General features: G+C 37.5%; 1 protein-coding gene across 1 annotated transcript in view; it reads right to left on the bottom strand.

Moving 5' to 3' along the window:
* The window catches only part of LOC111061885, a 72,427-nt gene that overhangs the window by 42,103 nt on the left and 11,651 nt on the right, over positions 1-18,673 (bottom strand). The window contains exons 5-11 of the mRNA XM_039441209.1: positions 18,366-18,523; positions 15,386-15,506; positions 12,401-12,528; positions 10,910-11,026; positions 6,658-6,832; positions 4,000-4,119; positions 1,504-1,650 (exon numbers count right to left, since the gene is read on the bottom strand). Coding sequence (XP_039297143.1) covers positions 1,504-1,650; positions 4,000-4,119; positions 6,658-6,832; positions 10,910-11,026; positions 12,401-12,528; positions 15,386-15,506; positions 18,366-18,523 — 966 coding nt within the window. The remainder of the gene's footprint in view (positions 1-1,503; positions 1,651-3,999; positions 4,120-6,657; positions 6,833-10,909; positions 11,027-12,400; positions 12,529-15,385; positions 15,507-18,365; positions 18,524-18,673) is intronic.

Genomic DNA, 18,673 nt, shown 5'->3' with positions numbered 1-18,673 from the left:
TGTCTAGTGAACACAACTAACCTTAAAATTAAATAAAACGACTAAGAAATTGTCAAAAACAATATTGTCTAAAACTTGATCGTTTTATTTAATATGAATTATTACCACAACATCAACTTCTCAACTACACAAAAAGTAACCTTAAAATGTCAATGAAGCCTGGTTTTCATTAGTGGTAGAGTTCCCTGAGCAAGTACTAACTATCTTGTGAACTCTCCCAATGAAAACGTTGATGGTAGAGTACTAGTTTTTAGTAGAGTAGAAGAATGGGATAGTACTCTACCACTTGCCTTCCCCCACCACCGCTTCTCACTCTACTCTACCACTACTTTGCTAATGAAATCAGTCTGGAGCTAGTAGAGTAGAGTCGTGCCGTAGGCAATCAAGTTCAAGAACACGTCTTGTAAAAGTTTGTTGTGGTTAAAAAATAATAATAATATCGAGTGACCTGCTGGCTCAAGTCTGGTGTCAGAGTTTTCAGGTCGCAACTGATCAATTTCAGGGATTCTAACAACTGCTTTTTAGACAGCCGAGACCGATGTCTTAACGTGTCCATCCGAAACCACCAAAAAAATGAAGTGGTCTGAGGGAGAAACCATCACGTTGGTGAGTTGTAAAGCTTTTTGTAAACCTTTTGTGGCTGAACGGCGATAATAAATGTTCCGTATTGACATTTTAAGATTACTTTTTGTGTAGTTGAGAAGTTGATATTGTGGTAATTATTCATATTGAATGAAAAAGACTAAGAAATTGTCAAAAAACCACTGATTTATTGATAATTAGAAAGACCGGTTTCGGTTATTACACCATTGTCAATCTCTGATAAACTCCTTAAGGAAATTGTCAAAAAACCACTGATTTATTGATAATTAGAAAGACCGGTTTCGGTTATTACACCATTGTCAATCTCTGATAAACTCCTTAATAACCGAAACCGGTCTTTCTAATTATCAATAAATCAGTGGTTTTTTGACAATTTCTTAGTCTTTTTCATTCAATTTTAAGGTTAGTTGTGTTCACTAGACAACACACTTTACCTACTATTCTCAATTGCAGTGAAAACAGTTACTCGACCAAGTAAGTAGAGTAGAATTAGCTCGGTAGAGTTAGTATGCCAGTTACTCGACCACTAACTCTACTAGTGGAAACCAGGCTTAAGGGTCTTCAACGCATGAGTAAAGCCAGTAACATAGGCTACACATTGATTTTTGGACGTAAAGGTGCGTACAGACTTTCGCTCTGCTCCGCAATCGAACGTCACTCGAGCAGAGCGATTGATGATCGACCGGGGAGCAAGAGTGGAACGCGAGAAGAGCTAACATCTCCCGTAACGTTCATGGTCGGAGCGATTGCGGAGCGATGGCGGAGCGTGCGTGGAGGCGCCTACATCTGTACGCACCTCTAGATTTTTGCCGCTCTTATAAATTCTATTAGATTAAACAGATGATGTCAAAAATAATAGATGAAGTTGAATATGATGTCAAACATATGAATGCTACTCACATTGATAGGAAGCTCCAGTCGCTATGGAAGACATAAGCGAGATGGTGTCTTGCTCAATATTGGTGCAATTTTTGTTGGTGCAATTTGTGTCTGTCAGGTTGGCATGAAGGTGATGGTGCGATGATTCGTAATTCAAGGTTGGTGCACCTGACATAGAATGAATGAATAATGCAGAATTAGTGCAAGTGCAAAACTAGGCTAGTGCTATTTGTGCTTGAAAAGTTGGCAATAGAAGATAAATGTACTTTATAGTAAGGTCCACGTTATAATGGCAGTGAAGAAGGAAAAAAAGTAAATTCGTATGGCTTTTGTTGGTGGGGAGTCCCTTGCGGGAAGGTCCCACCGCCTGAATATATAATTTAGGCCGTCAATGGGCCTTACGACTGTCATACTTCAGCCGGGACCGACAGTTTAACGTGCCCATCCGATAACACGGGAGTGATCTGGTTAAAAAACTTTTGGTATTGAGAGGGTTTGAACCCGGGATCTCTGTGCTGCTACGCAAGCACTCTATCCACTAGACCGTCTAGTAGTGAAGAAGGAAGGATAGTACTTCTAATAGTGAAGAAGGAAGGATAGCAGAACAGCGTTGCCGATCCTCTGCCTTGATAACTGCCTTCTATAGACGGTAGCTGATACCTGTATATCTGATGTGATATCAACTGTTCATTCTTGTATAGAATACTCAATCTTTTATTCAAGCAAATATGTTCTATAATGATTAAATAAAAAAATTGCAAAATTGAGAATTGATATTTCTTTATTTAATTACATTTTCACATTGTTAAGGAATGATCTGGGAACAGTGCGGAGGTGGTAGAGGATAGTGCTATCTGCTTTGTGGAATGATAGACAAGGATAGCAACACCAATTCTAATCAAATAATGCCATTATAACGTGGACCTCACTATAGTATTGTAGCTTACCTTTTCACTTACCTTTTTTCAAATAAGCCTTGTAAACAAAATATTAAGCTAGTTCTATAATACTCACCAACCCTGTCACATACATATGGTTCTATTTAGGCTCAACTGACACTTGGGCGACTCAGGTGGAGAAGAGACTGAACTCTAGTGGAGAGCATGTGTTTCCAAATGGTGACACTCAGACCAGTCGACTCTAGTCTCCGCGACGTCACCATTTGGAAACACATGCTCTCCACTAGAGTCCAGTCTCTTCTCAACAAGACAGCGTTCGTTGCTGACAACACCTCATATTCTGTCTCAGCAAGACCTTCATGAGTCACAAGTTCCAGCAGTTCCGAATCTTCAATAAGATGCCCCAGAGAATTAGACAACTACCGGAACCAAGATATAAGGCAGTTATTTGCAAGTGGCTGAAAGAAATAGTATATTTCGCACCTAGGTCCGAAAATGAGACTTTTCCGGCTCGAAATCGGTTTTCGGCCTACGGCCTCAGACTAGAAAAGTTTGAGAGCCGGAAACACATTTTTGCCCGTGGTGCGAACGCTATTTTTCGCCACACACAAAAATAAAACAATAAATATTTATGAGAAGAATTGTTTATTAGCCACTTCCGAAAGCAAAACTGGAAGGTTATAGCTCTAGCAAATCTGAGGTAATCTGAATATCAGGAAATTGTACAAGTACTTTTTTTTAATTCTGATTTGTCTAAATAATCTAAAAGATTATGTTTTAGTGTGGGAGGTTGAGTTTATACTTTTTTATTCTTTCATATGACAATAAGATGATATTATTATAAATGTTTTAATTATTGAATAATAAACACAAATAATGAAAAGTTTTTCGATCAGCTGTTTTAGCACACTTGAAAATTGGCCAATCTGAATGTCAACGTCAACAATGCTTGTTGTCGTCGACTGCGGAAGTTTAGGTTAGAAGTTCTATCCTACTATAAAAATCGAATTTGAATAGTTTATAATATAAATCTTATCTGTATTTCATTCATCCAAATAAAATGATAGTATTTTATTGCAGAATACTTTATTCAATTCTAGAAGCATAAACTATTTTGTAAACACGTTCACATCAAATCAGAATCAGCTGACTTCAAGGTTATTTTACAGCCCTAGGGCCGTAAAACATTTACTGGCCTGGTCAGAAAACAATCATTTTCGGCCTCCATATGACGCACGAAAACCAGCTCATTACATCCAAGTGGGGCGAAAAAGCATTTTATGATTTAAATGAATATATGAACTACACTGACATGCCTAGTGACACTCAATGACAGCATAGATTATATGTGTATATATTCATTGTGTTTTGTTGTTTTCCAAACAAAATGACGATGCCCATTGTACAGTGTTGTATTTAATGGCAAATAAATATTCTTATTCTCCACCAAAGTCGCCTAAGTGTGAGTTGAGCCTTAGAGATTGCGAAAGGAAATTATTTCAAATTGTGAAAGAATACATTGAGCTGTTTTCATGATTCTTACCAACCCAGTATTATGTATGATTCTATTTTTATCTGCTTTTAAAAATCTAAATTTATTTAGTGTAGCTTGTCTTACCATCAGTGGTGGAATCAGAAAGGTTGCCTCCCGTGGCACTAGTCGCCCCAGACTCCCTGTCTGAGGAGCCGCGAACCCCGGAGTCGGCACTACAAGAGCCTCTGTCTCCTCCGCCTCCACCTCAAATTCAAACAAACAAACATTGCTCTAAATACACAAAAAAATCCTAATTGAATAGTCTAATAAATATAACATACCTCAAATTTGAACTATAAACAATCAAACATCACTCCAAATCTACAAACATCTCCTAACCAATATCATCGACCTCAAATTCAAACGAGAGACAGTCAGCCAAAACGACGTGTTGTAAGGAGAATAGGCTCACATATGGAAAAAAGTAGATATCAATAATTAACGTTTTTTTCTTTTCCTACAGTTACCTTGAAAAGTGACGATTCCTGCACTGATTACAGAACGCAAAGATTCACTTTTCCGCTCTAGTGCGGGAAAAAAATTTTCTGCACTCCAGATTTGCAACATGGCAACACAAAATAGTTGGTGGGTTATATGGAGGATTAGTGCACGAAAACAAACATTAAGTTGGTAAAAATGACTGTGGTTAGATTTAGATAAGAATCATTTCAATGGCTACCCTACATTTATGATAAAATCCCAATCTATAAATCCAAAACAAGAATAATGTTCATCTAAATCATAATTAAATAATCATCATTTACGAATTCTCATCATTAAATAATAAATAATAGTTCTTTTCTATTGATAATTATTATTTCAACTCCAAGAAATGAGAAAAGTAGCAAATATACATTATAAAATTCGAATTTTGAGGTTAAATGATTACCGTTCGATATTCATATAAATAAAAATAATAAAAAACATAGCAATACTACAATAAATATTCTCTGTTGTCTATGTTATTTTTATAAATATTTTTCAGTTTACTTTGAGCATTTTTCTCGTTAATTTGAGCAAAAGTCCAAATTTCTGAATCGTGTTTCAGTAATTTTTAGCTGGATGAAACAAACTTAGGTACGATTCTTCCCGCTAGGTCACGCGCTTGTCGGTTCAGCCATCTTGTTGTGTTCAGCCATCTTGCATCTCGGTTCAGCCAACAAGCTGTTGGCGTGTATTTTAAATGTGAAGTTTTTGTTCCATCTGTATTTTTTCTGATTCTTGAATGAATAAAAATGAGAACTTTGGCTGAGAATTTTCAACTTCAATTGGATTATTAATTTTTAAATGAATTAAAGTTGCTATTAATAACAGCATCACACACACACGCAAACATTTGATGGATTTCAGCCATCATTTTACCCATAATCATTCAATCAACCACTTCTCATATTCAATGGTAACTGTAGGAAAAATTAAATGTGAAATACGTGCACAAAGTTCCTCTGCTGCACTAAGAAGCCATTCCGCCCTCGCCTACGGCTCGGGCGTAAACGTTTCTTTCGGTGCAACAAACTGTCACTTTGCGCACTAGTTGCACAAATAACTATTTCCTCCTCCACATCAAACTAAAAAAACCCCAACAGCTACAAAAACCTCGTAACCGTAAAACCTCCAACCTTTTCCGTCGTAACTGAGTGTAAAGTCACGTCATTAAAAAACACAACAGGATTCAAAGCAAACATGGACAATTTGTATCAGATCTCAACGTAGTGTTCACAGATGTCCTAAAAATAACACATTGATTGATTGATTACTTTATTTATGTAGATTACAATATATACTGGCTTATACACTTATATACAATAGCTTACAATACAGCATAATTATAGATGAATTTACATAATACTGTATAGACTAAGAAAATAATTATTGAACTGTATATGATATGAAAAAGCAATTTGTAATATAATAACTATAGATAATAATCATATTGCTATGCATGTACATAAATTGGCGGAGCTTTGGACATATCAATGTCCATTCTTCGGAAAGAAAATTAAAAATATCCTCCCCACTAACTCTCTACCAAATCAGGGATTCATAGCGAAAATAAACAATTTGTGTCCGTTCTTGAATGAATAATAATAAAATTCTTACGGCTTTTGTTGGTGGAGTCCCTTGCGGGAGGTCCCACCTCGCCTGAATATATAATTTAAATAAAACCATCAATGGGCCAAGTTACGTCTAGTCATACTTCAGCCGGGATCGAAAATAAACGTGTCCATCCGATAACACGTCTTGAATGATTCAGGTCTTGGATGAGTAGTTCTAAAATTTCACAATTTGACTGAAATGGGTATTCACTCGCCAATCATACTGTATCAACACAATATGATACAGTATCACCACAATATGATACAGTATCACCACAATATGATACAGTATCACCACAATATGATACAGTATCACCACAATATGATACAGTATCATCTCAACTTGATACACAACAACATAATTTGATACAAAACTTTGAATGAATTCTACAAACCATGGCACACCTTAATATGCTATTTTTTCTCACCAATCATACTGTATCAACACAATATGATACAGTATCACCACAATATGATACAGTATCAACACAACATGATTCAGTATCATCTCAACTTGATACACAACACCATAATTTGATACAAAACTTTGAATGAATTCTACAAACCATGGCACACCTTAATATGCTATTTTTTCTCTAAGCTAACACTATTTTTATAATTATTTTTTTAATTTTCTCTCACTCACCAATCATGAGATTGCTAGAGGTGGGAGTGTGCGCCGCGGGAGGAGGAGCACTTCCCCCCTCTCCACCTCCTCCTCCTCCTGCCCGACTGCCCCCTCCATTGAGACTGGTGCGACAGAGAGAGATGTTGTCTCCTCCTCCGTCACTCAAACACGCTGAAGATAGCTGGCGACGGGCCTGCAAAACAAAGAGAGGTCCACGTTTTAATGACAGTCACCTGATTAACATTGGTGTTGCTATCCTTGTCTATCATTCCACAAAGCAGATAGCGCTATCCTCTACCACCTCCGCACTGTTATACAACATATAACAAAATTTCCACAATGTATGCTGATAAATGTGGGTTTTCACACTGACACTGGTTTTGAAATGTATGATGGTACTTGGGGGGCTTTTACGCTGGCACTGGTTTTATACCAGATCTGTTTTTTGAAATGTATGTTGGTAAATGAGGGCTTTAACACTGACACTGGTTTTGAAATGTATGATGGTAAATGGGGGCTTTTTCGCTGGCACTGATTTTAAAATGTATTTTGGTAAATCGTGGCTTTCACACTGACCCTGGTTTAAAAAGGTATGCTGGTAAATGGGGGCTTCTACGCTGGCACTAGTTTTGAAATGTATGCTGGTAAATGGGGGCTTTCATACTGGCCTTGATCTCGAAATGTATGCTGGTAAATGGGGGCTTTCACACTGACGCTGGTTTTAAAATGTATGCTGGTAAATGGGGGCTTTCATACTGACCCTGGTTTTGAAGTGTATACTGGTAACTGGGGGCTTTCATACTGACCCTGGTTTTGAAATGTATACTGGTAACTGGGGGCTTTCATACTGGCCTTGGTCTCGAAATGTATGCTGGTAACTGGGGGCTTTCATACTGACCCTGGTTTTGAAATGTATACTGGTAACTGGGGGCTTTCATACTGGCCTTGGTCTCGAAATGTAGGTAAATCACTGACGCTAGTTTTGAAATTTATGCTGATAAATGGGGGCTTGTACCTTTGTAGAGGTAACCTGTATAAATAAACTAGCCGTCAGGCTCGCTTCGCTCGCCATATCCGTCTAGCCAGGGGGCTCCGCCCCCTGGACCCCCGATTGTATCGTCCAAGAATGAGATTTTTATCATGTTAGGACAATCTAGTCGGGGGTCCAGACTAAACGTCTGGCTAAACGGATATGGCGAGCGAAGCGAGCCTGACGGCTAGTAATATGATATTCCCAGGATTGAAGTAGCAGTTCCCAATCAATTTTCCCGCGATAAATGAATTTAAATCTTCAACTTGGCGCCAACCTTAGAAAGTCAACTCAACTTAATGCCAACCTGACAAAATTATTCATTTAGTTGCCAGTTAACAACTGTTTCGAAGAGGTACTCTATCTAGATTATAGTTCTATAGTAACATATGATTTGGAAATTTCAATTATAATTAAGAGATTGGGAGAAGAATAATATACATGTTAAAAGACGAACTTTAAACCCTTAAAAACAACCCTTAGAGTTAAAATATTGCCAAAAGATTCCTTAGTGCGCCTCTAAAGGGCCAACTGAACATACCTACTAAATTTGAACGTTTTTGGTCCGGTAGATTTTTAGTTATGGGAGTGAGTGAGTGAGTGAGTGAGTGAGTGAGTGAGTGAGTGAGTGAGTCAGTCAGTCAGTCAGTGAGTGAGTGCCATTTCGCTTTTATATATATATATAGACTCTTATACAGAGTGTTTACGATCTCCCTACCAATACTGTGAGGCATTGATCCTGGCTGGAAAACATATTATATAAATATCATATTTAAATTGACTGTAAGTCTTCACTTACTCAAACAGCGGCCATTTTCTTTTTTGACTTATTATGTTTTCCCAAATAATGGTTAAACATAAATAAATACTGTATTTATTTATTTATTTTACTATCCAGAGAAGTACGACAGAGTCAATCCCACAACGGTTCCAATTCTAATATACTACATTCCCAATGTAGCTAGGTTATATGTCTCTTCAGCATTTTAACATTACACACTCTAAAGCTGCGTACACATATTCGCGCTTCCAACCCGCACCGAGCACGCTTCTCCCTCGTACCGCCCTCGTACCACCATCGAACCACAGTCGCTCCGCCCACGCACCCATCATGAACGTTACGGAAGATGTTAGATCTTCTCGCGTTCTCCGGTCGAACCATTGTTGCTCCCCGGTCGATCATCAATCGCTCTGCTGGAGTGACGTTCGGTTGCGGAGCAGAGCGACAGTCTGTACGCACCTTAATATTCTTTTATTGATTGATACGATAAGTAGTTTATCAAAATGATAGGGAGAGAAAAAAATAAGGTAACCTTTGTCATGAACCACAAGGTTTGACATACCCTCAAACATCAGTTCCTTCTTTAAGAAGAGAAACAATTTTTTCCAACTTTAAAAACTAAAAGCTGATCAGACAGTTTTGGCTGACAGACTAAAAACGCTGAGGAGAGGTAGAAGTGGGGCTAGCATTCTAGTCTCCCCTCCAGCCAGCTAGTGGAAAAAGCTTTCCACTTTTCTTCTGAATAATTTCACACACTTTTTTATCGCCTACCTCCTGAGACAGACCAAGCTGACCCGTGGATGGACATCCCCTGGTTCTCCATTCAGACCATGGCAACTTAAGGTACGTACAGACTTTCGCTCTGCTCCGCAACCGAACGTCACTCCAGCAGAGCGATTGATGATCGACCGGGGAGCAACAATGGTTCGACCGGAGAACGCGAGAAGATCTAACATCTTCCGTAACGTTCATGATGGGTGCGTGGTTGGCGCGGCTGTAGTTCGATGGAGGAATGAGGGCGGTACGAGGGAGGAGCGTGCTCGGTGCGGGTTGGAAGAGCGTATATGTGTACGCAGCTCAAGGATGGACATCAACAGTATAACGGTATCGTTCCACATTCAATTTATTTTTCAATATTGTTTTGATTTTAGAAATTCCAAATAAATTATAAATGAATAATGCTTTTTAAACTGTCATATAACTTGTTTAAATAAAAAACACAATAATCTGTCCAACACATTTCTGTCTAAAGTTTTGTAAAATCATTGGCAACAAAGTTTATTTTAAATTTTTTAAATTGATTAAATGCTCAAAATGTCATAACCTTCCTTAATTCTTCTGTATTAGAATAGTTGTAGCATAACTAATTTTATAAAACCAAAATATGTTAAAATTCACACACTTTTTTTTATGTATTTGAACACGACATGCAGTCGATTATTAAGTAAATATTAAAAACTTTCACTTACTGCCTGGAGTACTTTCAATCGTCTGGCGATCACTGATTGATTGATTGATTGAGTACTTTATTTATGTAGATTACAATATATACTGTCTTATACACTTATATACAATAGCTTACAATACAGCAAAATTATAGATGAATTTACATGATATAGACTAAGAAAATAATTATTGAACTGTATATGATATGAAAACGCAATTTGTAATATAATAACTATAGATAATAATTATATTGTTATGCATCTACATAAATTGGCGGAGCTTTGGACATATCAATGTCCATTCTTCGGAAAGAATATTAAAAATATCCTCCCCACTAACTCTCTACCAAAAATGAGCGAGACTGTTGAAAATGATCGCCAGACGATTGAAAGTACTCCAGGCAGTAAGTGAAAGTTTTTAATATTTACTTAATAATCGACTGCAGGTCGTGTTCAAATACATAAAAAAGTGTGTTTATACAAAGCAGCTCGGAATGGATCAAGAAATCATCACCTTTAAAATTCACATTTAAATCTCACAGAAATTTCTTCATTTCAATAAAATAAATCTGACTCCTAATAAAAATGTTTTCCTTTCAAATTCCAAAAAACATTTAGTTGATAATATAAAAAAACCAACTGCTTTTGCTCTACCATCAAATGCTTCGCAACAACAATTTACAGTGTTCCCGTCTGAGAACTGGTGGATCGCCCCCTTTTATTACTTTACAAACAGGTCACCAATCATTTATTACAAATGATGGATATCACAGTTCAATCAATTTAATGTTACACCTTGTGCGATTCCTCTCCCAAATTTAGATAAGGTCACACATAGTCCCAAATAGGTTAAGTCTTGTAGTTGTTCACTTCACAAAATTTTCAGTCCTTAATTATTTCTCACAAAGTAGATTTTAAAATATTTAAATATACATTCCAATTCAATAAAGCACTATTATATATAAATCTATCTAATTGATCAATAAGTAATTGATTGAATGAATAAATGAATACCTCGATGAGTTGCTGGTCTTTGATATCGAGTTGTGCGGCCAAATTCAGACTCCTCTCCGCCTCATCTCTGGCATGCCTCAGCAGGCTCCATCTCTCTCTCTCCCTTTCACAGCGCTCCTACAACACACACAACACCATCATCAATCTTCCTGATAATACTAGTAGTTCTGTGAACAGTAGACCTCGCGCAGTTATAAACCACAACCTCCTCTGTCCATCAGAGCAAATTCTGTCCTGTCCTGTCGTGTCGGCGAGCTATCGGTGTGAAAACTACTAATGGCTGTTGGGGTTGGTGTATCAAAACTGCTAACATCAAAAGCTAATCTCCTTCAAGACATACTGGCAACAGGACAGCTCGAGTTGAAAGCAGAGAAAGGTCGAGAGAAATACTATGTTACTTTCAGTTATGCTTATTAGGTTTTGACGACACCTAAATGTATTTATTTGTGCATTAACGTATTCTAGTCTATTCTGTATTCTAGTCTATTCTAATTGCATGCAACTAAGGCTCAACTGACACTTAGGCGACTCAGGTGGAGAAGAGACTGGACTCTAGTGGAGAGCATGTGTTTGCAAATGGTGACACTCAGACCAGTCGACTCTAGTCTCCGCGACGTCACCATTTGGAAACACATGCTCTCCACTAGAGTCCAGTCTCTTCCCCACCTGAGTCGCAAGTGTGAGTTGAGCCTAAAGCTGCGTACACATATTCGTGCTTCCAACCCGCACCGAGCACGCTCCTCCCTCGTGCCGCCCTCGTACCGCCCTCGTACCACCATCGAACCACAGTCGCACCGCCCACGCACCCATCATGAACGTTACGGAAGATGTTAGATCTTCTCGCGTTCCCCGGTCGAACCACTGTTGCTCGCCGGTCGATCATCAATCGCTCTGCTGGAGTGACGTTCGGTTGCGGAGCAGAGCGAAAGTCTGTACGCACCTTAATAGTCCACACAACAGCTGATTTAGACACATGCATTGGGCGGATTTCACACCAACGCTGGGCCGGGCCGAGCCGAGCGGAATCCGCCTGCGTTCGCATTGAAGCCGATTGTCGATTCGCTTTCTAAGGCATTTTTCAAGTTAAAAATACAAAATATTGGGTAACTCACTACTTGGGAAGATCGAACTAAACTGAAAGAAGCCAGAATCCGCTTGGCCGTCAAGCCAACTGCACAAATTCGCTTGGCTCGGCATCACCCGGCGTTGATTTGAATGCTCCCGACTAAATCCTGCATAGTTAGCGCGCAAGCGGATTCCGCTCGGCCCGGCGTTGATTTGAATGCTCCCGACTAAATCCTGCATAGTTAGCGCGCAAGCGGATTCCGCTCGGCCCGGCGTTGATTTGAATGCTCCCGACTAAATCCTGCATAGTTAGCGCGCAAGCGGATTCCGCTTGGCCCGGCCCAGCTTTGGTGTGAAACCCCACTTCATTTATGAGCAATATGTAGATGAAATTATTTCTATAAAATTGCAGAAATTTAAGATTACCTGTTCAAAACTGCGAATGAAATCTCTGAGTTCCTTTTCTTTATCTTCCAAAGTAGCATAGAGCTGTTTCATCTGATTCAACAGGTCGAATTTCTCTGCTTTTAGACGCTTTCTGTCCGATTTCGACGCTGAAAACACAAATAGAAAATATGAGCTTACAAGAGGAAGTGGGGATCCACACTTTCTAGAACTACCAGAAGGTATATCTTTCTTATGTTATCTTTTCTATTAGGTTAACCATGGAGAAAAGATAACATAAGAAGATAGTATAGTAGATGGTATAGGTCGTAAATTTTCAAAATTTCAAGCCGATTTCTTGTTAACGCAAGCCAGTTACTGTCGACTACTGTCTATTATTAGTGTTTTGTTGGGAGTGTAAGAGTGTAAGAAGGGCACAGTATGAGAGACTACCAGCGTCACATAGCTTCACCAAAAACAACTACTAGGACTATCGGCTTCAGTTAACACTCACATTTGCAACATAGACACCCTATACACTGTCTATTATTAGTGTGTTGTTGGGAGTGTAAGAGTGTAAGAAGGGCACAGTATGAGAGACTACCAGCGTCACATAGCTTCACCTAAAACAACTACTAGGACTATCGGCTTCAGTTAACACTCACATTTGCAACATAGACACCCTATACACTGTCTATTATTAGTGTGTTGTTGGGAGTGTGAGAGTGTAAGAAGGGCACATTATGAGAGACTACCAGCGTCACATAGCTTCACCAAAAACAACTACTAGGACTATCGGCTTCAGTTAACACTCACATTTGCAACATAGACACCCTATACACTGTCTATTATTAGTGTGTTGTTGGGAGTGTAAGAGTGTAAGAAGGGCACAGTATGAGAGACTACCAGCGTCACATAGCTTCACCAAAAACAACTACTAGGACTATCGGCTTCAGTTAACGCTCACATTTGCAACATAGACACTCTATACACTCTCTATTATTAGTGTGTTGTTGGGAGTGTAAGAGTGTAAGAAGGGCACAGTATGAGAGACTACCAGCGTCACATAGCTTCACCAAAAACAACTACTAGGACTATCGGCTTCAGTTAACACTCACATTTGCAACATAGACACCCTATACACTGTCTATTATTAGTGTGTTGTTGGGAGTGTAAGAAGGGCACAGTATGAGAGACTACCAGCGTCACATAGCTTCACCAAAAACAACTACTAGGACTATCGGCTTCAGTTAACACTCACATTTGCAACATAACGGTCCTTTACTATGGCATATCACCACTAATGATACATTACAAATTTGGTAGAAGTAATGCGAAACTAATTGCCTTGATAGATCAATTGGAAATTGGGAAAATCAAATTAAAACCCGAGAAATTCAATATCAATCGATATGCTATATCGTCAATACGATATGCTATACACTATAATGAGATCCACGTTATAAAGTCAGTGCAAATGATAGGACGGCATCGTTGCCGATTCTCTGTTACCACTACCTTCTATAGTAGATAGCTGTGACTCAAGTCATCCCCCTATATCTATCCCTAGATCTAATATTAATTGTTAATAACTTGATTAAAATCAATTCCATCTCAAATATATCTATTGGCCAAGAAAAATATCGTATCATTATTTGATTATAAGTTTTCATAATTGCGATTAAAGATTCTGGTAGTTCATTACATTTTGTTCATAGAATACGAACGATTTTACAACAGTGCGGAGCTGGAGAAAGATAACGCTATCTGCTTTGTCGAATGATAGACAAGGATAGCAACACCAATGTTAATCAGGTGCTGAATTTATAACCTGAATCTCACTATAGAGATACTGCAGCTTCCAAAAGCTTCCAAATATTCCCATTCAGCTCCCATATCCATCAATGTAATACAAGAGGGAATTTCCTATCAGACAAAAATTTCCCTCACGCGTCACGTTTCCCTCTAATCGCGCAAAGGGGTGGAAACGAGTGCAAGGGGAATTATTAGGAACAGAAATTTCCCCACGGACACAAACTTTCCCACTTGGCTGGCGTTGTGAATGGGAAAGGGAAATTACTAGCCAATAGAAATTTCCCTTTTTGTGGTGGGTGGGGGGGGGTGGCGTTAGGGGTTGAGGTCAATCTAGGGATGATGACATTGAACCTACTTATACGATCAATATACAATTCTCTCTCTCTCTGTCTCTCTCTATTTTGGTAGAGAGTTAGTGGGAAAGATATTTTGAATATTCTTTCCAAAGAATGGACATTGATATGTCCAAAGCTCCGCCAATTTATGTAGATGCATAACAATATAATTATCTATAGTTATTATATTACAAATTGCTATTTCATATCATATACAGTTCAATAATTATTTTCTTAGTCTATATTGTGTAAATTCATCTATAATTTTGCTGTATTGTAAGCTATTGTATATAAGTGTATAAGCCAGTATATATTTTAAACTACATAAATAAAGAAGTGCGTTTAATCTTAATCAATCAATCAATCAATGATCAATCAATCTCCCAATCAATCAATCTCCCGGTCATGTTTTGATGGGAAGGACATTATTTTATATCCTTCTTAAAGAATCGACAATTATTTGTTGAAACACTATGAAGTTACAACACAATATTATATTATCGTTATTCTCATTGATTAATTATATATACTTTGTAAGATTCCTTGTATAATTAGCATGACCGTCATTTGATGTAAATTAGTGTAAAAGCCAAAAAATATTGTAACATACATAAAGAAATCTCTCTATCTATCTCTATCTCTATTTGGCTTTTTAGTTGACGTTTTTCAAAAATATCGGAAAATCTCGAAAACTAGGGTCGACATAAGAAAATTTAACTGGACATTTTTTGTTGCGAAATTCATGTAGACTATCTACGGTCTTCAGCTGTAACATATTTCGTGAGGCACTCTGTATTTTTCAAATACAATCAATTGGACAAACTAGAATAGTAATATTTAGAATAAAAATGTAATATTTTTCAAACAGCAAACTTACCAGCTAACGCCTCCCTGGCCTGAGCCAACTCATTCTGCAAAGTCAGCACTTTGTCAGCATCTGTCATCCCCTCCATGCCATTGGCTCCGCTCATTTGTGCACTAGACGAGGCCCCGCCCACCTACAATCACAAATGAATTTTTATATTTAACTTTGAACTTTATTTTTCCAAAAAAACATTACAAACAAAGAAAACTAAAAAACAATAAGGGTACTTACTTATTGAATTAGCAAGTTGATGCTAAATGTAGCTATATATTTATAGTTTATTAATAAGAAAGTAACATTGCTGCTAGAATAAATATAATGTCTTATTATAAATAATTACGGGTAATATTTGAGGAAAAATGATACCTGCATAGGTTTAAAACCTGTGCTCAGGCAGGTTAAAAAAAAGATCAAACAAAGACACAATGAAAATTACAAACGAGTTGATAATTATAACCAACGTAGGTAGTATAATTATAACTAACGTACCTAAAAAAATAAAAGTGGAAACTTTCCAGAGATGAGGTGAAAGAGATTATAATTATAAAGAAGAAAGCAAGATTATAAATAGAACAAGCATTAGACTAATTGAACAACAAAGTTCGCATAGCTATTTAATAGTTTAATATCAAATTAATTATAGATACAAAACTAGTGGGCTACACTTGTGATATTTGTTTTAAATTATACACGACTAGCTTCGACATTTTATACAACACTTGGATTCAAGTAAATATGACTAAAGTAAACTTTCAATACTTGAATTTAGACTTGTAAATATGGGCTTACAAGAGGAAATAGGACCCACACTTTCAACTTACGACTACTGGAAGGTATATTTTATGTTATCTTTCTACGACATTTAACCATAGAGAAAAGATGGCATAAGAAGATATGCCTTAAGATAATATGGTTCAGGTAACCTGATATGGTTCAGGTACGAGGTATAATACAGCTGTTATATAGCTATGGTGAATGTGATATTTTCGAGCTCAAAATTCAAGTGTTTTTATTCTTTATTTTGTGAATTTATAGTTTGTTTCATGTTTTTAAGAAAATTTTATTATTAATCCATACAAATTTAAAATTGTTTGTTTTATTCTAATTTATATTTTAGATTGTGATTTGGTGTAGAAATTTGAATGGACATAACCTATAATATTTGGACAATTTAAAACTAAATTAGGAAATTGAAGAAGTTTTAGGCAATAGCCTGTTTTTTCTTTTCCGATTCTTGTATTTTTTTTGCTAACCTTATAAATAAATAAATAAATAAATAATGGTGGATGCACATGTGCTCGCTTCTCAAACGAAAAATTCCAATACAATTAATCGGTACAATTATTATCCCAGCTTACAATGAAATATTCATTACAGAAATTGACCACCTATCTATCCTTTTGTTGTTAGTTCGTCGTTGATATTTTGACGAATTTCATCCTGCCCTATGCACTATGCAGCACCATGTGGCTCAACTATTTAATTGGAAGTCTACCTACGTGAAATGCATGAGTGTGTACATCTTTGACCCGCATCAACAAGTTTATCTGCCTCTTCCCACATGGTCGTCTTCTGGTGAATAAATTTTAATATCATTCTGAGAAGATACTTTCTTCATTGGAGAAGAATCAGCATTTGATATTGATAAGTTCTCTTGGGATAATGAATGATTCTACTTGGGGAATTGGAGAAAATAATGCACTGAGCCGAGAGAGAAGGGATGGGTGATATAAATAGGAATTATCTATCTGTACCAATAAATTTAATTATTCCTTCGGGAATCATAATTTCAAATTGATTATTTCATATAAGCACATAAATTTGTTCTCAATAATTGATAATGTTATCAATTGAAGCAGTATTCCGATTTGCTCCAGTATCAATAAGTGGAAAAAAGATAAATTGCTTTTGTCATAAAGAAAACAATTCTTCATTGGGCTATTAATACGTTTTTTTCTAGAATAAATTCATGATTCAATTGCAATTTAATATACTATGAATATTATGTTGAAAGTTGTTTACCTTCTTGATCTTTATTCGGCTTGTGAAATTCACTCAGTTTGGAAGTTTAGTAACAAATGATGGTGTCATGTATCAAGCTGAGATGATACTATATCATATTGTGTTGATACTGTATCATTTGTGGTGATATGTCATGGTAAAGGACCGTTATGTTGCAAATGTGAGTGTTAACTGAAGCCGATAGTCCTAGTAGTTGTTTTTGGTGAAGCTATGTGACGCTGGTAGTCTCTCATACTGTGCCCTTCTTACACTCTCACACTCCCAACAACACACTAATAATAGACAGTGTATAGGGTGTCTATGTTGCAAATGTGAGTGTTAACTGAAGCCGATAGTCCTAGTAGTTGTTTTTGGTGAAGCTATGTGACGCTGGTAGTCTCTCATACTGTGCCCTTCTTACACTCTTACACTCCCAACAACACACTAATAATAGACAGTAAACGGCTTGAGTTAACAAAAACATCATCATTATCCATGATGGACTAGGCTTGTAAAGCTTGTTCCGGTGTCCACCGTTTCCTCGGTCTTCCGACATTCTTTTCTCATCCAACTGCAACTTCCAAGTTTCTAGTGGAAGACGAGTTGGTGGCATACGGCGCAGGGGATTTGTCCACTTCAATCTGTATTGTTAACAAAAACATTGGCTTGAAATTTTCAACATGAATATCGATCATTTATATTCCAAATTTGAAGCCGATTACTACCAGCGTCACATAGCTTCACCAAAAACAACTACTAGGACTATCGGCTTCAGCTAACATTCACATTTGCAGCATAACGGTCCTTTACCATGACATATCACCACAAATGATACAGTATCATCACAACACGATACAGTATCAACACAACACAATACAGTATCATCTCAGCTTGATACACAACACCATCATTTGATACTAAACTTGCAAACTTTGAATGCTTTCTACAATCCATGGCATATCTTCTTATGCTATCTTTCAACAGCACCCACCTGAGCACTGAGTAACCGCCTGAGTTCGGCCACCTCCCGCCTGAGCCGATCGTTGTCCAACCTCAGGCTCAACTGTTGCTTGGAGGAGGTCGAGGTCGAGGATGGCTCTGTCACCTGACAGCTGCTAGTCGATGCCACCGGCGAGGAGGCCAACACAACTAAAACAAATTCAAAATATTATTAAAAAATACAACAACATCACACAATCCATGTTCAATTCAAACATGTTCCCAGTTATTATTCATGCATTCTATAGTGAGGTCCACGTTATAATGGCAGTGCTTGCTTAGCAATTGTATTGCTATCCT

Source organism: Nilaparvata lugens, chromosome 14 (genome assembly GCF_014356525.2).
Source record: "Nilaparvata lugens isolate BPH chromosome 14, ASM1435652v1, whole genome shotgun sequence".
NCBI classification, from domain to species: domain Eukaryota; kingdom Metazoa; phylum Arthropoda; class Insecta; order Hemiptera; family Delphacidae; genus Nilaparvata; species Nilaparvata lugens.
This window is presented reverse-complemented; position numbering and strand designations above follow the sequence as displayed.